Raw genomic sequence first — 24958 nt, 5'->3', positions numbered from 1 at the left:
TGTTGGCAAGTTCAGTGAGGGCTCCAGGGCAGAGCTAACTCATTAAGGACAAAATGTGCAGGCCCATTTGACCTTTGGAAATCCAGCCCTGGTTGGAAGCTTCCAGATTCAAAACAAAAGCTCCAGGGCTGGAAAGAGAGTTGGAGGAAGCGCAATGTGAGCGCTGGACCCATCCCCCACACATTCCCCTGTGACTGAGAGGCTCACAAAATCAATAGAGCAGCATTATTAACTCTGCAATATCATAAGAGAAGGCTTCACTCTTTGCCTTGGTGGAGGGCTAAGACGGCAGAAAGGCAGACGGGCTCCAAGGGAGAGGATGCTTCATTAAAGTCTTAACTCTCGGGAGGCAAATGCATCTAAGCTCTACAGATGAACCCGGTATTGATACAGCACCTCCCCTACCCTCTTAAAAATCTTGCCCTTGGTCAAGGAGTTGTCATAGTGGGAGAAAGTACAGATAAACCAAGTTAGGTCTGAATGACAGAGAGTTACTGTTTGGTGCAGACTTACAAAAAGTCATGTCAAGGGGCTAACCCAAGGCAAAAGTTTCAAAAACATCATACAAATGTTGAGTCACAAGTTTTCTAGCATCCCACTGTTGCTAATTTTCATCTTGTCTTCCTGGGTCACCTACAAGTACCAAAATGAACATTTTCAAATGTTTTCACCAGAAGGAAATACAGAGCTTTTGTTATACCTGCATGGAAATGAAACTACCTGCCCTATCCTTGTGCACTTTCTGATTTGCTTAGGACTCGCAACCAGCTGAGTCACTGCTTCCCTCTCATAGGTCATATGAGCCAATTCAACTGCCTCTACCACCAAGCCAGTGTCACCAAGAAATCTCATGCACACCTGAACAGGGTTCATTTCAGCTCTCCCTTCACATGAAGATGTACCTTGGTCTCTCCAGTGCCCTGCCACCATCCCTCAGTAACGCCAGGAACTGTCACTGAAAGGCTGAAAACTGGCAGATGTTAAAGGTAAGCGAAGTAAGTTTTCAGATACATCTTTATCCTCAAATCCTTCCTGCAATCATGCAGATCAAGCAAAAGTCTTACTGCTGTAAAGTTACTGTCGTCTGCAGTGTCTGATCCTGGCATTTGATTCTAGATAGAAGGTTAAGCATCCCCTGTTGCAAATCATACTTACAAAAATTCAATCCAGTTGCTGTTAAAGAAGCATCACTCTTCCCGGAAAGGTTTTCTCCTTTAGCCACGTACCAGGCTGGAATCAGACAAACACCACCTGATATGTTTAGTGATATTATTCACATCACTCAACAGAACACAATGGCAGCTCACCAGTCAGTCTTGAGGCAGAACGTAAGGAACAGAACGTTCAACACACCTATATTTTTTTAAAACTGCCACCACTGGTGACCATAAATTACCTACTGCTTTTACGTATACAGATTTTATAAGGAAGTGCTGTACAGTAACATATCATTAAAGCCTTAACTGACATGCTTAGTCAAAATCTCTTGCCTGCCATGATTTGCTATGTGACATGAAAAGAACCATTAGCTTTTCCTTTTCTTTACTTCCCTCATTTTTTTTCCTATGAAAGGAATAAAATAAACCTATTAGAAAAGAGCTGAGGTTAAAAAAAAAAAACCTTTAAACAATATACTTACTCAAATACTAACAATATGTGTAGAATATAAAATGTGACAACCTCTTTACTTAGCAAGATTAAAACTCCAGCTACATACATAGAAGAGAATCTGTATACCCAAGAGGAGACTAGTAATAAATGAAACACAGGTACCTAAAGGTTGTAAGTATCCTCAACCCAAAATGTCTGTTCCATTTCAGATTTCTTTTTTGAGTGGTAACTATACACTTCCAGCAAAAAGTTTTGAGAAGAACATTTTGCGAAGTATACAAAAAAGCTATGAGGTGAATAGGAAAATTCCTTAAGTATTTCAGATGTGACTGGGAAAGTCACTGAAGAAATGTTCTCGCCTGACACCCTGTTCTTTTCCTTACACGCCAGTCACAGTGCATACATCCACATGTATCTATTTATCTTCTGAGTCCACTTTTAGCCTGTAAGCTCCATGAGAGCAGGGACAATATCTCTTTGGGTCACTACTACATTCTCAGCTCCTAGCACAATGCTTGGCACGTCAAAAGCCCTCAAGGAAGGAAGCGAAGGAGAAATAGAGAGAGGAATTAAAAGAATAAATTAAAGAAAAAGAACCAGAAGAGTGATGTCACCAAGATGGCAACATAGGTGGTTCCTGACTTCACAAGAAGAACAACTAACAACTATTCGTGGACATCACTGAGAAAATCCTAAAGAAAGAGAGCCAAACAAAAATCACAGAAGAGAGATGAAGCACAACTACAAAACTGAGCATTCTCTACTTCCTTCTCGAGAATCCCAATGGTTTACTACAGATGAGTGTGACTATTCCGACTCCTTCACCCTTGGATGGTGGATGACAGACTGATCAGCAAGGGCCAGCTGACTTCAGGGACTAGCAGGGAGTTCTGTTCTGACGTGAAGTGGCCCAGAAGAGGCAAGCGGACAGGTGGATAGATAAGGGACAAAGCAGTCTCCACAGCCAGTAGGTTTTGGAGACACGGGATTCTTCTGTTCTCATCTCTCCACCTCCACCACTCTTCTCTGAAGGCTACCTGCCTACAGTCCTCAAATTCTTTCCATTTTTATTTGCAGGGTGAGGTCGGGGGGAATTCAGGACACACTAGAACCGAACACACTCTGGGTCACACCCCTTCCCCGACTGCTCCCAGTCCCTTTCTGGACAGTGTTCCTCAAGGACCAGGGCCTGGGACAATGGACCCTTGATCCCCTTTCTGGAGTCGGACCAATGTAAAACCGTCACTGCTGCTTCCTGTCTCCCTTCTGCACCCGAGCCCTTCCCCTTGCTGTGCTAGGCTCCCCCTGCCCTCCTCTGGAACTTCACAGAGGCACAGGGCTCCCTCTTCCAGAAGTAAATATCTCCCAGGCTGTCCTGGAAGTAAAACTTCCAAAGTTTCTTTTATTTCCTTCCCTCACTCCTGCCCAAGAAAGAAAGTGATTGGTGACACTGGGAGAAGAAACATTAAGAAAAGAAAAAAGAAAAAATACTGTAGCCCATGCTCCTCTCTGGCTGCCCTGACCTCTTTTTGGAAGGTTCTGCCACCTGCTCTGGGGGAAGCACTGAGGCGCCAGGGAGGCAGGGCAGTCCTGGTGACCTGCTTCTGTGTGGAACACACACTTCCTGTGGATGGCTCAGCCCACAAGCCACTATGGGGAGGGGATACAGTAAATACTGGGAAGCCAGAACAAGATGGCACTTCCCAGCTGGGTCTAAATCCAGCTTTATCAATTTTAGACCTGATATTTAACTTCTGTCTCTCTGGTTCCTATATCTATTTTCTCAAATAGGTTAGGGAGGGGAGAAGTGGGGTTAATTTATTGGCCCCACTAAAAGAACAGCAATCATGGTATAATTATAGCAATCATGGTACAATTATATAATTGTCAACAGTCCAAATTATTGATCTTCTCAAGAGGCTTGGTATTTTTTAAATGAATATAAAACTATGTATATGTATAACAAAAGGAAAATGTAAGTGGCCCATCATGCCATCAACAGGATTGGCTTTAAAAAAATAAAAAGTAACCAACATACGTGAAAGTCAAAACATTTAAACAGAACAGGAAAGGTATAAAAAGTAAAATCTCCCTTTTCTGTCTCTTAGCACCTTCTCCTCTTCCTCCTCAAAACTGTCAATAAGTACTTACGTATATCCTTTTATTTGAAATGTTATGCATATAAGCATATATAACAGACATTTTTATTTCTTCTTTTTTCTCATTTACACAGAAGGTAATTGGCTTTTCATTTTAACAGCTGAGAGGCCCCAGGACCAAGAGGCTGGGAAGGGGATGGCCTGGATTCCTTCTCCATCCTCCCTCTGCCCTCTGCCCATCGCTCCCTTTGCCCCATAAGGACATCACCCCCGCTTTCCAAGGTGCTCCCTCTCACCACACCCGCCCCACTCCTTCAGAGCAAGTGCCTCAAAATGAACTAAGGTATCTGATAGCTATACAATAAGATGTCGCCACTGGGGGAAACATGGGACTCTGTACTGTTTTGGCGACTTACTATGAGTCTATAATTATTTCAAAATAAAAAGTGTTTTTAAAATGAAATAAGTTAGCACTTGACGGGGAAAGCCACAGTGGAGGAACCTGAAAGAGAGAAGACAAGGAGTAACAGATGATGACAAAGCTCTCTGACAACATAATGTGCCAAGACCAGCCCCAGCCTGTGATGCTTCCAGGGTGTTCACTGGCCAGGACAACAGCATCAGCCGGTTCTTGAAACGTCTTAGGATGGGTTTGATTTTCTTTAAAGAACAAAACAATGTTTTCCAATAAAGCTGTTTGTTGCAAGCTTAAAAAATGTTACCACTAGATCCACAGCAATTTATGGTTTTCTTTCTTAACCGTTGAGTGAGTTTCTATCCTCTTTTAAAAAATCAAAACTAAACTTTAAAAGTCCATAAATATTTAATTCTGCAGAGAAAGGTATGGCTCTCCAGATGAGGAGTCCATCCAATTCATGACCTCAAGCATTTTATGGCCACACTTCCCTGCAAATCACATTGACGGCAAAAACCCAGCTGCATACTCAAGTGTTTGTCACATTCCTGACCCCAGAATCAAATTTCTCATGTGGGAGGTTGAGCCAAAGGTATGTCCTGACAAATCCCTACAGAAGTAGATTCCTGTCCCTCTCCATCTCCACTTCCCCCTTTAAGTCTGCAGCCAGGGCAGACTAGAAGCTGTGAGCTTCAGGGACCCCCTCCAACTCTACCTAGGGTGGGGGTAGGTCTGTGTCTGCCATCTGACCCAGGCAGGCAGAGCAAGAGAGGTCTGTGCCAAGCCACCACATGGGCTGCTCCCCAGGACCATCAAAGCTGAAAACCCTCGCTCTGAATGAATGTGCAAAGACAGAGCTACTGAACCCCCCAAAACAGGGATGGGCTAAAATGCTAGTGGCCCTCTCACAGACAGAGATCCAGACGCACCCTCATTTCCACCAGTGCTCCAGATAAGGCAGTTATGAGAGTGGGCCTTTGGACCCAACTCGCTGGACTCCCAAATTTTTGTCAATATGGCACCTGTCTTAAGCAGCATGGAGATCTGAGCATTCTGAGTAGAAGAGGTCATGGAGCTTGACCAATGTAGTCAGTGTGGTCCTCATGTCAGAAAGATCAACCTCCCTTCTTATCTACAGTTACCTCCTACCAGGGTTGTCTCGGACAGGATAAAAGTCCATGTCCCAGAGAGCACGCGTGCTGCTCTGTCATCCAATCCCTGTGTGGCATAAGCTGGGTTTCCCTGGGAGTCAGCTGAAAGGTCCTGGTAAGTCTAGGACTTCCTATCCAGGCAAGTCCCCATCTCCGTATCATCTAACAACATGTGACAGACATTGTTAATGAGTCATTTTAGCCACACAGACTTCCACTTTCAGAAGCAAACTGTCGGTAGGGTTCTCCTTCCTATACAAAATCCAAACTTCCTTCATCCCTGGGCACCAACATACACACACACATACACAAACACACACACACGTACACAATTATTTCATGAGTGTGGTAAAATATTTTAATTTTTAAAAATTTTTCTAAAAAAAATCAAGCGAAATGTATTTTCTTAATCTGGAAGTTTTGACATACTATAAACTATATACTGTTTACGTTTTCAAAATTTATTTAAAAGCTAACAGACACACACACACACACACACACACAGAAATTAGAAATTATGTCCCCACTTTTAGAAAACCAGTAGGAAGATTTTTCAAAGTGCCATAAGTAAGGCACAAGTAATAGCTCCATTTGAACAAGTAAGAAGCTACTATATACCTGCTGAGAACACTGAATGGAAATCATAAAGAAGAAGAAAGTCAACAAGGAGTGCTAGTTTAAGGTTTGAAACTAAAGCCTCTGCTACCACAGAATAGAAAACAATAACATTATGTAGCATATGACCATTTACAAAGCACTTTCACAGCCATATATCACTTGATTATAACAATCCTGTTATTATAAACCCCACACTGCAGATGGGAAAATGCAGCTTAGCAATTTGCCCTGATTTATACTTACAAAGTCAGGACTAAATTCCAGTTTTCTGACTCCAAGTCCCTTGATTTTCTACCACACCAGTATTCCTCAAACTTCATTTCATTCCACCTTCACACATTTTCACCAAGTCAGCATTCCATCTGTATAATAATTTCCCTCTTATTTAAATTTTTAATTGCCTCACTAGGCATTATGTATTAAGGCTGCATATATTTTAAAATACTCTTCCTGTAAATGTTCATCAATAAAAGATAATCATAAAATTAAAGACAATAAAACCAAAATGATATTATTAACTTTTAGCCAGATGATTGCCTGTCAAAAGCTCTGTGTCTGGGATCTGTTGTCTCTTTATTAAAAAAAGAAAAAAAAAAAACAGAAGAAAGATGACAAGAAGGAAGGAACAAAGGGAGGGAGGGAGGGATGACAGGACAGAGAAGAAGGAGGAAGAGGAGAAAGAAAGATTATCAAGCCTTAAGGACATACTACCACAAAGCTGAGCCCTTCTTGAGTTAGTGAGTAGGACTGAAAGAAAACTAAAAAAGGAATAATACAGCCTTCCAAGGTGATTCTATTGTTATTTAATGTTGTGCTCCTGAAGCCCACAGAGTGTGGCCTGCCCTCTGAGAAGCACGGCCTTGGGCCCTGGTGCACCACGCATTGTGTTAACAGGTGAATGCATTTGAAGTATTGAAAAGGGATAAATTAGGAATTTGGGATTAACATATGCAAACTACTATATATAAAATAGATAACCAACAAGGACCTACTGTATAGCACAGGAAACTATATCTTATAATAACATAATGGAAAAGAATCTGAATGTGTGTGTCTGTGTGTGTGTTTATATAAAACTAAATCACTTTGCTGTACACCTGAAGCTAACACAACATTGTAAATCATCTATACTTCAATAAAAATTTGAAAATAGATAAATAAGATTTTGAGAGGGGGCTCACAATTCTTGAAGGTCCAATACTGGCTTGGACTTAAATAATGCTCTTTAAAGCTCAGACATGTTACCTGCAAATTGGAGAGGAGGAGAAGGAATTGCAGTGAGATGTCTAATGGTCCTCAAATTCTAATACCTGTAAAATCCTAGTCTCTATGAATAGGGAGCATAAAAAAAGAGATCATGAATGCAAAAACAGGAGGAAAAAGTAAGCAGGCACATCTTGGATAGGAAGACAAATGGCCTGCATTCTGCTTCTCTTTCACAGAAGAACTGTGCAAGGACATCTGAAGTCCACATAATGTCTGTCTTTCCTTTTCTTCTTTCTTTTCATTTCTTTATTTTCTATCTTTCTTTCTTCCTTTCTAGAGTTTTTTTTTTTCAGAAACATTTTAATAGCTGCCAATTCACACAGTAAGATAAACAGCTTTTAGTTTAAAAAATTAATTAATATATATGTTAACAAGATAATGACCCTGGACATTTACTTAACACTCAGAGTTTTTAAAAAAGAAAAAAAGAAAAGAAAAAGAAAAAGTAATTGGAGATTGAAGAAAAGGAGGAACACCAAGCATCAAGTAATTCAATGGAATGACTGGCTTTCTTAACAGGAAGAGAATGACCCTGAAAATCACCAGCTGGTCAACCTAAATGACATCCTTAGTAATATCAGGGAGCCAATACAAAACAATAAATTTTTTTAAACACCCCTAATGTAGAATAGCATCCTGAAAGCATTAGAAAATTAAGGCCAAGTGCCTTGCTGGCAGTATTTGAGTGCCAAGGGTAGGAAAAAAAGCAAATTACTTGATTCTCAGGAAAGTACTTTATTATAATGCCCTGGAGTTCTTCACACAGAAAGCATCACTTCCTTAGTGAAACAAGTGATATAAAATCCACTTCCACAAAAAAATAAGCAGTTAAAGCAGTTAATGGGGTTCTGTACAACATGCTTCTATGTCAAGACTAAGAAACCTCAGAAATGGTTACATGTTTTTCTTCCATAAAAAGGTTTTTCCCACCACTGACCAGTTGGGTCTGAAGAGTGACAAAAGAAACCGTGACAATGGCAGTCATTTGTTAATGACGGCTGTCTGACCAAAAGAAGTTTTTGTTTGGTATTGTCCCATTTCACTCCCATTTCCACCAAGGAGAGGCTGCAAGCTCAGGAAACTTAGAGTCAGTTTCCAAGTTGGAAAATCTTGCAAATACCAATAAGGAATAAACATGCTCTGCAGCAACTGCTCAGCCCAGGCGGTGAGAGGGGTAAACCAGATGGTCTTTTCCAACCCAGATTTCGATGATCTACAACAGAACCTGGATGACTAGGAGAAATTGAGATGCAGTTTGGAATCTGCTTTATAAAACAGAATCCCAAACAAAGACCTTCAACAAGACTGAGAAATCTAAAAAGAAGTGAAAATGGATTCCGGGTAAGAGTAGTAATCAAGGCAGCTTGAGACTGATAAAGAGATAAAGGTCGTCCCCAAATCACAGTGTTTTGGAGGAGAAGGTGACTTAGAGAGCTGCCAGTCTGGGGGTCACAAACCCAAAGGCATGTTCACCTGGCCAGAGATCAGAAACAAAGCGAGATAGAAATAGTGGAGACAAGGTAAATTGTCAAGGTAATTGAAGAGTGAATGATCTGTCTAAAAGCATTCTAATTAAAAAGAAAATTGAAATATGTATGCTGGTCAAATAAAACAGCTCTTGAAGCCAGTTTAGCCCAGGAGCTTCCTGTTTGTATCTCTGATCATCTGACTGCTCCTAACTCGACCCTACTGTACACTCATGAGGAAACTGAGGACCAGAGAAGTCACATCATTTGATGATAAGCAGAGAATACTGTCTGTATGTAGCAAAGCCAAAATGCTAGGACATTACACACTGAGATGATGTTAAACAGAAAAAAATGAAATGACATTAAGGCAAAAATCCTGCATGCCTTTGGATCAGGTGTACTAAGTTCACATGGTACATTCTTTCATAGGCCAAATTATATTATCATCTAGTTAGAACACAAAGCTACTGAGAACTGGGGGAGGATGTATGCAAGGAGAGTTTGTGCAAAAAAAAAAAGAAGAAAGAAAAAAAGAAAAGACAAAAAAAAATCCTAAGTAGTCAGAGTTATATTCAATTTTTCAAAAACAATTGTTAAATCCATAATCAACTTTGTCACAACAGTCCTGAGTAAGATGGCAAATGGAGCTCCTGACTTCCATTTTCCAGACAGGAAAAACGAGGTATACAGAACGCTTGTTTTTTTCTGTTCTGTTTTTAATGGATTCTTTACAGTTACATGTTCAAGGTTTCTTCTAGATACTCCTCAAAGAGCAAGGTTAAAAAAAATCCTTTCCATTCTTGGTACTGGGGAATGTACATTTTAAAAAAATGGATAAGGGCTTCCTAGGTGGCGCAGTGGTTAAGAATCCGCCTGCCAATGCAGAGGTAACGGGTTCGATCCCAGCTCCAGGAAGATCCCACATGCCATGGAGCAACTAAGCCCGTGTGCCAAAAAAAAAAAAAAGATTAAAAAATGGATAAGCGTAAGACTCTTTTTTTAAAAAGTGAAATTCCAAGGAAAAAAATCTCATTTAGATATATTAAGTGGTGTGAAATCTTCCTGGGAAATCCATGAAGTGCAGAGAAGGATGAGAACATCCTCCCTTGGGGCAGCTGGAAGCAGATGAGACAAAGAACTGAAAACCTTTCTGGGAGCCCCCTCCTCCTGCCAGCCAACGGGACTTTCCTTCCCTGGTTTCTATGTGTCTAAAGAAACACAAATACACGCTCCTCAGAAGGAGGAAATGCAGTCTGCACACGAGGCTGGCACCTCTGACATAAATCTCTCCATAGGTGCTGGGCTAAACCTTCAATATGAGGAAATAATCTTCAAGTTTTATAGCACCATATGCATGATTCTTCCCCCTCCCCCATAAAACTCCCAACATGAACAACCACATCAAATTATGGCTTTTCAGAGGCCAATTCTAAACACCCACTTTATCACAGAAAGAATATTCCTTGTATATGTGAATGCTTCCATTATGTCTTATTTGAAGGGGGAAAATGAAATAAAAATCCTATCGGAGATATTTATAGATCTCATAAAACCTGATTCACTCTCATAAGCTGCTGTAAGCTCAGTCATCAGGTAAGGCAGAAAAGGCAGGTGTAGTAACCAGCACTGTATTATAGTATATGCGCCTAATTCTGGCTCATAAAGAAAAATAACAGCATGCTGGAAAAACTTAAGAGAAGTGAGTCAGAAGTAAGACTGGAAAGTTGGACATTTGTGTGAGCAAGTCAAGCAAATTCCAAGGATATCAAAAGAGGCCAAGTTTCGGGGGGGTATGGATATTGCTAGTATTTCCCCACTTCTGAGCACCAGTGACTTCATGAGAGCTCTCTTGTGGGATGGATAAAGGAATACCATGTCCAATGCCCAGCACTCTCCCTGGCCTGGCCTTCCATCATTCACCTTCTCTTAGACACTTCAGAATCACTGCCATCTTAGAGAGACCAGTGATACTATTTAGAAAAAGAGCATTGTGCCACTCTGCACTGTTTTTAATGGGAGGAAGGATGGTTGGAAATGGGGAAGGAAAGAGCATTTGTTGAGTGGATGCGATGTGCCAGACACTGGGCCCAAGAGCCAACACGCCTGCCCTCACCTCAGCATTAGTAACTCCATTCCGCCCATGACAGAATGAAACTCAGAGACGTTAGGCGACTTTCTCAAGGTTCCAGCTCTGCATGATTTCAATGCCTCAAGTAATTCTACTACTACAAACATTATAGCCTTAAGGAGCCCTAGCACAACCCAGTTCTTTTTCAGATGAGAAAACCAAGGTCCAGAAAGAAGACAGACCAGAAAGCTGTTCAAATCCGTACAGTTCCATTGGGTCCCAGGCCATGACCTTTGGCTCCTGCCCTGACGTCTCCTGCCTAAGTCAGAGTCAGTATAAATATAAAAATTCAGAGTCCTGAGCATACTGTCTGGGTTCGTATTCTGGCCCAGCCACTTCTAAGTTGTGTGACTTTAGGCAAGTCATTTAATAACTCGCATCTCAACATCTCCATCTGTAAAGTGGGGATAAGAAGAATATGTGTCTCACAGGGTTGGTGTGAGGATCAAATGAAACGATGCATAGAAAGTGCTCAGATGAGATCATCCGTAGGAATTATTTGATAGATATTAGATATTATTATGATGTTTATTATAATAGGCAGAATAGCCAAGTGGAAAGAAGGAAAAGAAAAGTGTGTTCCACCACTGGTTTTGCAACTCATTTGCTTTGCAGCCACATTAAGACAACTTGCTTAATTTTCCTCTGCCCCAATTTTCTCACCTCTGAATGGGAAATTCTGTAATATCTGTCTGTTCCTTTGTTACAAAAAGAATGTGCCAATGACAAGAGATCCTGAGCAAAACACCCTGAGTCCTTAAGAAACAAAGCTCAATACAGATGTTTCTTCGACTCTTACAAGCCAACATGAACATCCCTGTCACAGAGGAGATCATCTCTTGGTCCACATAAAGAAAGCAAGAACCTTGATACAGGAAGATAAATGTACAGGGGAGGCCGAGCCATCTTGGAATGCAGAAAGCAAAGCCAGAGACTCGGTCTGACATTGAGCAGCATCTCAGGGGGCTCACAGGAGAATCAGTTCGGCACCGGGGCCTCCTCGCAGAAGATCCTTCACCCCTTAGGCAGGAACGATGCTCTATTAAAGGGTCTACGGTGGCCATATGAACAAACACTAAGAGCTCAAAAGGTAGGGATGGGGCAATCTATTTCCACTCCTTTGTACGCTGAGTGAATTTGCCGCCTCTCCAAAAATAAGAGCCAGCACTATGACCACTCCATTGAATTCCTGCTACCTCGGCTCTGGAAGGTGAGCGTGAAAGCGGGGTCAGGAGCAGGCGCGCACTCCCTTGCAGAGCAATTGCTCCACAGCTAATTGCCGTTTTCACAGCTGGGTTGAGCTTTCCAAAAGACATCCTTCACCCCTAAGCTCTGAGCTCCCCTCATGATGTTCTCTCTTACCAACCATACCCCCATCAAAGACAGTTTATAGATGAAAGGATGCAGCTACAGTACATACATTTTTGCAAACATCACAGTTTGAAATAGAGGCATTTCTAAGGCTTCTTTGTGAACATCACCACATGCCCACAGTCATTACCACAAGAGCTAAGCCTTCTATGGACGAGGGGGCAGCCTACTTGCCTGAATGTCCTCAGCGGCAATTCTTCCAGTTTATTTTTGCTCCTCTTACTAGAAACATGGGCCCTTTGAAATTCTTTATAAACAGAATCTACTTGCAAACAGTGAGGTCAGGAAGAAATATGCAGAGCTGCTACCTAATGCCTATCTGGCATCATCCAACAGATGTTCCTGCATGCATCCATCCCTTTAAAACCACAGAGCAGGCTGAGGTAAGTGGAAAATCATGGTCGAGAGCCTGCCGAGAATGAATTATTTGAAGCTCGGCATGGCTGCAGTTTGATGCCCACCACCACAAAGCTACCAGAAATGGAATCTGACCAGGTTAAGCAAACCTCTAGTGGGTCATAGGAAATGTGAGATAAATGAGACTGTATTTAACACTTTAGGGTAAGGGAAAGCAAAACAAGAAAGATGAAACAACACTTGGACAGCTGCTATTAACCAAGGAGCTGGATGAAGGACATCCACCACTGTCCAGCTTTAGCATAAACTTCTATTACACTTAGATTCCAAGTTATACAAGAAATGAAATATTTTCATATAAGTAGTAGCCACCTGCAACTCTGATATATCTGATATTAACCCTCTATAGATTACTCGCTCAAAGCTTTGGCTGCATATTGGAATTACCCTGAAGCTTTAAAAAAACACTGATACCTAGGTTCCACCCAAAGGAATACTGATTTAATTGGTCTGGGGCGCAGCCACAGTTGTGAACCATTACTACAGACCTGGTCAAATCTTAAGTCATAGTCATAGCATAAGCCCTAAATACCTACTGAATATCTACCATATGCAAGGCTTTCTAAGAACCTGAAGGGTTATGTATTAAAAGTTTATTATCAAAATTATAACCAAGGCATGGACTCTGCTCTAAATCATACAGCCTAACTGCAACAATAAGGCAATGGGGAAACAAAGGAAAAGAAAAACTATACTACAAGACAAGTAACAAGTTCCACACAAGAGTGCAGAAATAGTAGCAATTACTGTTGGCCAAGGGAAAGGGAAGGAGTCTCCAGCAAGACATGGCAACCACCTGAAAGTTAAAGGACAGGTAGAATATGGACAAAGAGAGTCAGAGGGGAAGAAGAAGGAAAAGGCTGAAGGCAATGACATAAACGAAGACAGAAGCAGGAAAAGTACAGTCATTCAGTTTGGATGGTAGTTACCACACATGGTAACAAGGAGGGAAACTTGTGACTATTACCTAGACTCAGTCTTGGAACATCTTGACTTTTAGAAGTTTGGCCTCATCATATGTAAAAGAGAGCTCCATTAACAGTTTAAAACATGGTGATGGAGGTAGAAAGGCAGTCCAGGGGAGGTGAAGGGGGCTGCCCTGGGGCAATGGCAGAGCACAAAGAAAATGGAAGACCATGGTTAAGTACTGTAAGAACCAAATCAATGAGATTTTCAACTGATTAGAGTCAAGGGAAAGAGAGGAGACAGAGATGACTGGACCTGCAAACCTGGATCACAGAAGAAAGGTCAACTCAATAAAAGAAATAGGGGAGCCAGGAAAAAGAGGAAAGAAATTGATGAGTTCCAGCTTTGGGACATATTCAACTGAGGTCATCATGGGACAATCCCAGAAGGCTTTAGCGTCAGCCCCAGGTTTCTGATTCAAAAACGTGGGCCCAAAACTCAGGAAAATACTGGAGTGGGAGATACAGTTTACAGCTTTGAAGAAATAAAGAAGTCTCTATTTGGGAAGAAAACTTCAGTTTCTAAGATCTTAGAGGTGAAACCAATCTGTGAGAAGTTCACCATCATAACTATACTAGAGATTGGGTGGAGAAGGGCCAGAAGTCACTGGGCAGAGGAGTGAAGAGCACCCCACGTTTCCTTTCCTCACTAGGAACACTGTGAAAATTAGGCCTGCTTCAGCCTTCCAGCCCCACAGGGACTTCTTAAAAACCACACAGAAGCTGATGCTCTTCCAACTGCTTATCACAATGTGCAATATTTTTTGTTTAAATTTGTAAAACATTACAACCTCACTGCCCATCCAGCCCTCTCGAGAAATTTTAGAACACTTCAAAAAAGATTTTCCTGAATTGGCACATGATAACTGCTACAGTTTCACGCAGTCCCTTTGCTGGCAAGTTGTCAAAGACAAAGTATTTCACCATTTCGCATTTGACGATTTCCACAGAAAACCCCAGTTCTATCATCCATCCAACTCCCTACCAAGTACATCTCAATGCACCCTCCCCACTCTCACTCCATTTGTTATCATTTAAGCGACAGCACCTTTTTTTCATAAGGCGGGAGTTGTAATTGGGGGCTTTTGTTTTGTTTTTTTCAGTACAGTGTACATTTTCCAGGTTACCACACATTATTAAAAATGGAAGAGATTAAATTACACACATAAGCTTTCTCCAAGATATTCAATAGCTTGGTTTAGGGCCCAAACAATTCCAAAATTCCATGTACTAGTACTGTTCAAAGTAAAAAGGGGATTTTCTTGCCTCCCTTTAAGGGGAGAGGGGAAAAGAGAGAAGAGCAAGGATAAGAAGTGACTCCAAGTATATTCAGAACAGCGTGATGAAAAGAAGCACACTGATTTGGGCATCTGAAAGAGTCCTGGGCCTGGGACCGCCATGCATGTTAACAAGAGCTGGGTGACCTTGGAAGGTTCAATGCCTCATCTGGCTTCAACAATCACTTGGTCCTAGCCTAGCGTTTTAGAGTTAAAGAAACCAAGACCCTTTCAGGATTTGAAATTCTAAGATTCTCTGCATCTAGCTTTGGTACAAGGCCTGGGCCTGACTTTCAATATGACCCTCAGGAAATGTCAATAAGCCCACATTCAGAAATAGATATTGCATATGGCTCTACATTAATTATTTTAATTACCTATAATCATTTCCGAATGACACAGACATGGATGCTGTTTCCTGGCCATTACGGACATGTGTATTCATTCACACTGCCAACTCATCTGCCCTAAAAGGGCCACCAGCCCCATTACACCACTAGCTAAAAAAGCCTAACAGAAGTTAGTAAATCTCAAGTATGTTTTATAAACAAGGTTGTAACAACGTGGGTAAATACAGAGAGGCATGGGTCAGCGTTCAAATACAGGACTTAAAGTCTCTCTCTCTTTTTTTTTTTTTTTTGGCAATTGTGCTAATACTAGATTGCTTAATTTTGAACATGCTCACTCTCCCATACTGGAGTCAAGCTCAGAGAGGGCAGAACCTATACGCAACTCAAATTTGCATCACCCAAACAGTATTTTGCACATAACTAGAGCAAAGGAATGAAGTACTGACTGTGAAATATCTTCCATATTTTAATATAAACAGAGAAAAGCCCACAAGATGTGACTGAGTGCCTCTACCAGCTGGGTCAGGAATGGTATCACTGTGAAATCGGAAGGCACTCCCACCTCGAGCAGGCTGATCCTGGAATGATCTGCTGCTGGCCCTCAGCCATCCATCTGCATGTCACGCACGTGGTGGATGGGGCAGCTACTCTAACGGAGAGTGCAATAGACACAGTATACTCAGCAGGACCAGGTTCTCAGGGTCACCACAAAATACCAAGTGAGGAAAACAAAAAGGACTCCAGGCAGGAGAAATGATTGTCCAAATTAGCAGCAGAAAATGAAGGTGAATGAACGAGAGGGGAGAGGAACAAGATCATGACCAATCTTAGGTAAAAGCCTGTTCTAGTAATGCAATACTTGATCTGGGGAACGCTTAAATTAAACTGAATAAGGACAGCTTCTCATGTGGATGCTCTAAAATGAGCACACAATGTAACTGGAGTGTTCCTTAACTTGTGGATGTTGCATTTAACATTGATGATTAGATGCTGTATCTTGTTCCACAGACTTTAACACGAGTAGTATTTGTAGAGCTTCCTAATCACTGTACTTGGTAAGATTTGGTGATCTGGGTTGAAATATTCCACCTGCTTATGCTAAGCAAGCACTCAGCTGATGTGGGAAAACAAAGGGGTTTATTTGTAGAGAGATATATCTCCACCCCTCACCCTTCTGGCACTCTCAGGTTACATTGGGGAGCTGTCCTAAACTTTCAGCAAATCCCAATTCCAAACATGTATGCTGACTGATAGACTGAGTGAACCGGAATCACAGAGGTATTCTCTGCATTCACCAATCATGGAGTCCAGTGAAGGTGATTTAAAACCCCTTGCACGCTACTGACAAACTGCAGAGATGGGGGTGTCTGCCACCCCATTTGGCAAGCTATCCTATCAACATGAGCCAGCTCAGACTGGCCAGAGGAAACTGTCTTCTCTTCCCAATAAGCACAGTAATTAAAGAAGACTACATTGCCTTCTTGTATTCAAAAAGTTAAAATATCAGGAATTCTCTGACGGGAGAAGAATCTGAAGATTTATAAGAGAATGGCTACTAAAAGCTCCATTAGGACCCTCTCTAAACTATTCCCATTTAAGTGGAGAGGCAAATAGCCCCCACTAGCATTCATATTTAGAATGGCTGGGAGAGAGGAAGAGCACATTCTGAATGCTGAAGGTCTCTGACATACCCATACATAAATCATTTCAGGGTGAGGTGTCACAGTGCATCTTCTGCTCTGCCCTTTAAATGGATTGGACCCCAACATCACATTCTCCTCAGGGAAGGGAGTGGGGGTTGGAGTTTCATGGAGAACAAAGAAGTCACCACTTCCTTTATCCCCCCAACTAAAGACAGATGTAGTAAAAATATCTTCGTTGTAACATTCACTCAGTTTAAAATACCAAACTGCAAACAGGTAGACTGAATGATAATGTTTGAGAGCTCCTAAATCTACACAAAGATGTATCTATTAAAAAGAACATGGAAATGAATCTATTAAAGAAGGGCTAAGTGTGTGATTGATGGCATTCACATGTGCTTTCATTTGTAAGGCTACATTTATTTAGTGATTGCATTTTTATAAAGAAAATCTGGATAACAGGGGCAGTTCTATTTTTTTTTTTTTTTCATCTATCAAGTCACTGTTTCAAATTTAAAAAAAAATAGAGCTATGGTAACTAAAGAGCACACAAATCACATACAAAAAAAAAAAAAAGCCAGCTATTTTATCCTTGCAGTGTGGTTAGCAAGGCTCCTTTGTGTCTACAAATTTCCCTGGGTGGTGCTGTTGCCAAGAAATTCTAATTCATGACAAGGTTTTCTGCAAATTGGGGACAGAGGCAAACCTGCGGATACAGGGACCCTACAGTTTGCTTTGTCTTTCTGGCTGAGACAGCACCTGGCTGCTTGGGCCTGTAGAAGGCCATGTGAAGGCAAGATCCCAATATAGAAGGAGAAGCTATGTAGCTCACAGATCAAATCCCATCCCTTGCATCATGAAGCTGTTCTTGGAAGGCAACCGTTTTTGTAGTTTGTCCCCTAGAGATGCTTCATACCAAAGGCCCTTGTAAAAAGTGTTTCAGGGTGCCTGAAACCAAGATGAAATTGCAGTGTTATGGGGACACTGTAGCTCTTACAGTAGCCAAGTATGCCATTAGTTTAAAACAATGGGGGAATGGGGGAGGAGGGAGGAATGTTCTATGATTTATTTATTTGTTTCCAGTAGCAGTGGAAAATTTTCTCTAAGCAAAAGGGAGGCCTGAAACTGACCCCATCTGCCAATTATGAATCAGCATTAACAACAAGCATAATTCCATAAGAGTTTTCAAGTAAACATACCATGCTCCTCAATGGCATGAGGCAAAGCTAAGTGCAAATAAGACTCAGAACATCATTACATGACCTGCACTCATGAAACAGCAGTCTAGGTATAAAGAATATATCCAAATTCTAAACGTCTTTGTAGCTTCCCAAAGAAAAACAACCATCAGTATTGTAGCAAATCCTTTTTTATTTTCCAAGTCAGCAGTGGGTCCAGAAAAATCATGATTTCTAATGGCAACAAAACTCATGAATGGGTCCCCCTTTATCCATCATCAAGTGGTACCCTATATGCTACTCTAGCTTCTGTCCTGCCTTTGACTTTTTCCTACTTTTGCTCTTGTAAATTTTCCTGCAAGTTTCCAAAGAGCTTAAGGCTGGTAGCCTTGAGTTGTGCGTCAGCTGAATTCCATAAAATAATAGACCACATAAGCACAGTGTAATTTACAGTTTTATGGCAGGCAGGGATGATGTTACTTGGGCCAAATGCTTAAGTATGCAGTCAGAGCCCAGGAACGGAGAGCTGTTAATGCAGAATGTCCATCTGGATTTAAAAATTACCCTGGCAATGATTTTCAAAGTTGGAGCTGTATGAGGCTAAGACATTACTGCCCGAAAACCCAATGTCAAAATGATGACCCCTGTGACAGGAGGGCCATGACAAGCTCGCTGGCTATTAAGCAGAACAATTATCCCAGACCCAAGTTTAAAATAAAATCTTCAAATAGCCCATCCTTAATTTTGAAATGCACAGATGTTCTTGGGTTTATCCTCCAAGCCACTCTTTCTTATGAACCAAATCAGATTACCGGAATCTCTGTATTTCACTCATCTCCTCAAGGTACACTGTTCACTTTCAGAAGTACATCGAATAATTGCTCCTCATTTGACCTCTAAAATCTGATTACCCCAGAGTATCAGGAAACTTCCTCCTTCCTGGGGTTCTTTGTAGCAACCTTCTTGAGCTGATTTGAGCAAAGGAGGCTTAAAATTTCACCATCTGATGGTTGATTTGGAACCAACAGTTGCATATAACCACACTCCCCTCCTTTATACTCAGAAGAGGCAAGGGGGAGGGGGTAGGGAGAGGGAGGAAGGAAGAGATAGTGGCTGGAGGTTATGTCATCACTATGAACTTGGAGTCACAGTCACCTTTACAGAAAGCACTTGTGACTACAGAGTCCAGAGAAGAAAGCTCCTTGGAGTGATATCTCACTTAGGACTGTGTCCTCACAAGTTAGGTTTCAGTAATGGACATGAGCATGCCTCTTAAAGAGCCTGGCAAAGGGTTTTAAACTGAGGGCAGTCGGCAGTAGGAGAGGATTAAGGCAAGAAATAGGGTGGGAGGTGCTGGGGGATGAAAATTCCTTTGCCACAGATAGAAACTAAGCTAGAGGTTCCTTGAAGGGGGTGAGATGAAGGAGGAGGGGGTGGGGAGAGAAAAGCGAAGAAGGCTTCAGAGGAAACAATAGATCTAATGCATCCTCTAATTATCAAACCAGTGGTGCTTCTTTACAGATTTAGACTTTCTCATGGATGGTCTAAGCAGATCTAGAAAAGCAGGTTTCCTCTGGAGAGGCCTTCCCCCAAAGCAGGCTTTACTACTGTGAAAACTTGAACCAAAACAAAGTTGGGTGATTCATCAGGAGGGAACGTTGTAACAAATAAAGCCAACTTTCTTCCCTCCAACCCTGCCTAACAGTTAGTCACAAACAAGGGCTGCCTTAGGCAGGCTGACTAAATCACCAGATTCTCTTCCCTAACCTGTCTAGACAGTTGTTAACAGGCAACCGATTCAACACCAGTGGGCTGACAGTGTGAAATGAAGACTATTTCAGAAAATGAAATTCTGGCAACCTTTTGCTCTAATTAGCATGTGAAATAAAAGGAGGAAAAAACTCTGGTGAGACCCTTCGTGAGATAGGCTCGTCAAGGATAGGGGAAAGGATGCACTGGAGAAATGCCTCATGCTAAAAACGTTTGAGCTGTGTGAGCATTTGGAGAAAGACAAAGTCAAACACATCTGCCAGCAACCTTGGGCAGGAATGCATGTGTGGACGCACAGACACCAGAAGCCAGTACCTGGAGAAACTCCAGCCTCGAATCAGGGGAGAACAGCAACTAGTAACAATGGTACACGGGCTAGCCTCCTTATACCAAAAGCCAAGCCTCGCTTGCTAAAGCAGCAACTGTTACAGCCCAGGCTCAAGCTGGCAAATCCCGCTTTGGATCCTGGCAGAGGAAATTCAGCTGTTCATTAGCCTTAACAAGCTGCTGTCACAGAGCAGAGAAGTTACATGAGCAGCCACACACCAAGCCTCTCACAGCCCTCCCCAAGGGCAAGCACGTTTCTCCAAGACGGATTGTGCACGTTCACACTTCCAATGTGCAAATCCGAACTGTCTTCTTGGATTTTCCATGATGCACATTGTAGAATTCTGAAAGAATATTCGTGTCCCTCCACCCCCTACCCACCATCTTTCCTGCAGAATGTCCCCTCAGCAGCTGCTAATCCATACTGAGAAAACCACTGTTTCCGCAGCAGATCTAGCACTTTCCACTGACCAGCACTTTCTTTATTCCACTTCACAAAGCCCAGTGAACTTGTCACCAGCCCCACTTCCCCCTCACTGGGACACCTAGCCAACTTGGCATTGGTGCCCTTCAGCATCTTAGGAGTTTCTTAACTAGTCCTCTAAAACAAAGTCAGAGGCATGGAAGCACACACCACCCTTTGTCGGAGGTTGTGCTAAGTGGAGAGGGACACCAAACGAAAAAGAGAAGCAAGGACACACACAGAGGGTGTTCTCTTTCTGAAGACATTGCACTGGGGAAACCTACAATGCACTGTCAGCATTAGATAGGACACATCTTCCTGTCCTCCTCCAAGATATCCCTGAGTATCTTTTATCACTGGGCTCCTCTTCCTCCTGCCCACCTTCTAATCTCAAAATCAAGTTCCTATTCTCTATTGATACCCGTTAATGACTAGAAAAACACTCCACTTTGCTTCTACCCCCTCCTCCCCACACACAACCTGACGGTCGTCAGCACCAGTTGAAAGAGATGAACCTGATTTAAGGTACCAAGAAGGTAAAGCTCCTGCACGTAGGGACGCGGTACCTGTCAGTGATGGCTCCTAAAGCCCCAAACCACCTTCCCACCCAGCTCCTCCGAACCCCAGAAGTTAGGCAGGTCTCTGCTGGGGGACAGTGAGCCCGACAACGTGTGCGCAAGGATGTGTGTTGGTGACTGAAACGCAGGCAGCTCGGACCGGCTGCTCAGCTCGGCACACTAAGGGGTTAGGGGGTGGGTGGAGAGGTAAGCAGATGACTGTTTCCGAAAACAGCCAAAAGGGGGGAAAAATTAAACAAACAAACAAACAAAATTCAACCCCAAGCCCACACCAACGCAGCCCCTGCATCTCCGCCGCCACCACACGATTTACACAAGTAATTTAAATCATTCACCTGCTGCCAGGTCTCCTCCAGGGATGGCAAAGCTGAGAAGTAGCCGGTGTCGTGGACAAGTTGTAGCTCCTGGAATATACTATAACTAGCCAACACGTCCATGCTGCTGCTGCCGGGCAAAACGGGAGGAGAAACCCTCCCCTGAACACAGTTGGGTCTGTTTGTTTGTCAGTCTGTCTGGCTCACCCCCCAAGAAGGCAGACATCCAGTGGCCCTTTTGTTTTGTTTTGTTTCAGTCAACTAAAAAGGAAAAAAAAAAATCAATGCAGAAGAGAGGGAGAGAGGAGGTGAGAGAGGAGAGACTGAGTGGGGTGGATGGAGAGAGGCATCCAGCGTGTACAGTGCAGACGGCTGCCAGGAAAAGGGGACTTCTCCACGGGAGTAACAATTCCCTTCCAGGGCTCTAATCACTCCAGCTCGTGGATCAGCAAGGGGGATGCAAACTCACTGACACGAAGCTGCCATCTATTTCTGCAGCGCTGTTCGCTCCTAATGCAATCTTTGCTCTTTATTTTGGGAGGTTGCATTTTTTTTTTCTCTCGCGATCGCTTCTCTCCCCCCCCTTTCCTTCCCTCCCCACCCCCCACCCCATCCTTGCTAGTTTGTAGTCTCTCCCCCCTCCTCCTTTTCTCCTCCTCCTGCTCTTCCCCCTCCCCAAACTCCCTCCCTCCGCCTGGCTCTCCGCGCAGCCGTGGGATCTCGGAGGAGGGCGTCCATTAGGCCGCGTGTGACCATGTAAGGTAAACAGGGGGCTCATGAAGTCACTGAGGACCAATGGGCAGCGTGGAGCGGGGCCTGGGGCGGGGCTTGGCCCCGGCGGCGGGCTCGGATTGGTGCGCTGTGAATCTCCCTGCTGCCTTACAAGGCGGTGCGAGGCGAGCTATTTTTAGAGGGCTATATAAGGGGGCTGAGGAGGCCGCGCCGCGGCCGGGGAGCTCGAGCGCGAGGGACGGGGAGGGTAGCGGCGACACTCGCGCCGGCTCCCGGGACGCCAAGGCGGCTGGTCTCGGGCCGCACGCTGGCCTCCGACCTTCGCTCTGGTGCCAGGCGGAGCCCCCGGGCGGCCGGAGCCTGCGCCCCTCAGAGGGGAGAGGGTCGCGTATCGCCGTTGTGGCGTGGACGCGGCCGGTCAGGAGGGGAAGGTCCAGAATGCGGGGTTAGGATGCCTCCTGGAGGAGGAGCGGGGCGGGAGGACAAGGCAGCCGGCGTGGGGAGGAAGGCAGGCCACTTCCCACTCCGCCTCCCTCTAGGCCCGGGGGCGGGGAGCCGCGAGGGAGGGGCAGCGCAAAGGAGTTCCTCACTTCCTCAAAAATAAACCGGGGTCGGGGCGGGGGGGAGAAAAAAAAGAAAAAGTCACCAAAAGCCCCTCCACGAATTCCCCACAGGCTGCCAGGGTGCAGAAACGCAGCGCCAGAGGAGGAAGTGCCACACAATGGAGCTGAACAAAGGGGAGCGGCGCGCAGACAGCGGCCTGGGCCCGCCCCGCGCGCCGCGCAGTCCCCGCCCCCAGCCCCGCCGGCGTCCTGGAGCGCGCCGCCGCGCCCCGCTCCCCCGCCCGGCCTCCTGACCCCGCGCCGGGACCAGGCGGGGGTCAGCTTCCCAGTTAGGGTCGTTGGGGAGGGGGCGTTTCGCTGGAGTGTATGTTAAAGACAATAGAGGGAGTCCGGGGAGACGTGGGGTGCAGGCATCTTGCTTGGGGGCTTAAACGTGAGACTTGCCATGTGGCTTGGAGAGGGGGCGTCAGTCCGACCAGCTGCGGTGGTGAGAGGAGGACCGGATCGCGTTACCGAGCTAACAGAGAGAGATGTGTAGATAAAGACCCTATTATCTCTTAGCTGAAACTCCTGCACTACGCACGTTGTTAGGGTTGACCAGTTGTTTGCTTGACCTTAAATGGTTCGTGTGGTTAAAGCTTCCCCAAAATGTGCTGTGAGCTGAACTTCCACTTTTGGAATGATTGCAGAATTTGGTACTTATTCAGAAATGAGAAACAATTCAACTCGTAATGGAAGAAACACATCCACTTTATTCGCCGTTCTCAGCTGTCTCTCCTTCTGACTATGTGGGACTCCATGTCACAATGTTTAAAAGATTCTACTTTATAGAACAAACACAATTTGAAATTCAGTACTTGTCAAGGGAAATTAAACAGGAATTGTTGAGTTGACGAAAGTTTGTTTACTTTTTGATGTCTGGAATTCTGTTGGTCAGATCTACAGCATCCAGTGTATGTGTATAATTGGTGCATTTACTGTAAGTGTATGTGCACAGAATGTGCAAGGATCTTGGTACTTTTAGTATTACGTATACACTTTTGTGGTGCTAGGAATAAATGGTATATAAAGGTTAAAAGTCCTACACGAATAAGATGATATTATGATAGCACACATATAAGTGCCAGTATGAGAAGTCTGCGTGGGCCTTTCCCAGAAGTAGAATACCACTTAGAGTCATCACATCCCAATTAATGCATTAACTTGATCCTTATGGCCATTGATACTGCCACTTACTAGCTGTGTGACTTTGAGCAAATTACTGGCCCAGACCCTCTGGCTACCCTTCTCAGAAACAGGGAAAGTGGTATCTGCCTTGCCTGATTGTTATGAACAGTCAAAATGCTATAAAATAATGTTTGTTAACTCACCTAGCACAGTGTATCTGATGCTATTAGGTGAATGCTGAATGTTAGCCCTCATTATCTCCTGACTTTAGCTGAGTAAATTAAATAATATCTGAACTAATCAGACTCATGGGGGGATACACCAGAGTCTTAGAGAAGGAGAAAGGTAGAAACCTCTTGGCAATCTGGAGTGAGGTCTCCCCTTGCCTCCCCACTCAACATGCTATTCGAATTGTTTGTGGGGATAGGGAAGAGACCACCGAGAAGTACTGGGGCAGAAGACATGTTCAGGAGTAATGGGGAAGGAAAGGATCTTAAATGTAGGAAACTCAAGAGGCAAAAGGCAAGACAAGACCAAAGAACATAATTTGATGTTTGAGACTCAAGTGAACTTATTTTTTGTTTTTTTGTGTTACACAATTACCATTTTCAACAAAATATGACACACATGTTAACTTAGGAATTTAAAGATTTTACAAATAATAGTCATCATTTATTAAGCACAACGTGCCAAGCTGTATGGGCACATAAACATTTTATATGCAATGTCTCATTTCATCCTCATGACAACCCCAAGGTAGATATTTTTATTATCCCCAACTTTATGGATAAAGATACCCAGGCTTAGAAATACTAAATTGGTCAAGGTCACACAGCCAGGAAGCAGCCAATCCAGGAGCACCTGACTTCCAAGACTGCTCTGCATGGGGCTTTCTGCAAGGTGAAAGACTGTGTTTCTTGGTTTTAAGTCAAATTTTTTTATATAAATTGCTTGGGTGTGGAGAGGGAGGCTTCTATTGAGGTTTTCCCCCATGTGAATATCAGCCATCCAACTTATAGAAGAACCCAACCAAAATTTTATAATGTAAATCCTAAAAACCTCATTATGATTTTTTTTCAAAGCTTT

General features: G+C 43.4%; 1 protein-coding gene across 2 annotated transcripts in view; it reads right to left on the bottom strand.

The window, feature by feature from the left end:
- Positions 1 to 21983, bottom strand: part of KLF7 (KLF transcription factor 7) — a 93877-nt gene extending 71894 nt beyond the window's left edge. For both annotated transcript variants that reach the window (XM_057745038.1, XM_057745039.1), the window contains exon 1: positions 21432 to 21983. In XM_057745038.1, the coding sequence (XP_057601021.1) occupies positions 21432 to 21533 (102 nt within the window). In that variant the 5' untranslated portion in view covers positions 21534 to 21983. The remainder of the gene's footprint in view (positions 1 to 21431) is intronic.
- Between the last annotated feature and the right edge of the window lie 2975 nt (positions 21984 to 24958).

This window comes from Hippopotamus amphibius, chromosome 8, assembly GCF_030028045.1.
Source record: "Hippopotamus amphibius kiboko isolate mHipAmp2 chromosome 8, mHipAmp2.hap2, whole genome shotgun sequence".
Taxonomy (NCBI): domain Eukaryota; kingdom Metazoa; phylum Chordata; class Mammalia; order Artiodactyla; family Hippopotamidae; genus Hippopotamus; species Hippopotamus amphibius.
The sequence above is the reverse complement of the archived record's forward strand: the minus strand, read 5'-3'. Positions and strand labels throughout refer to the sequence as shown.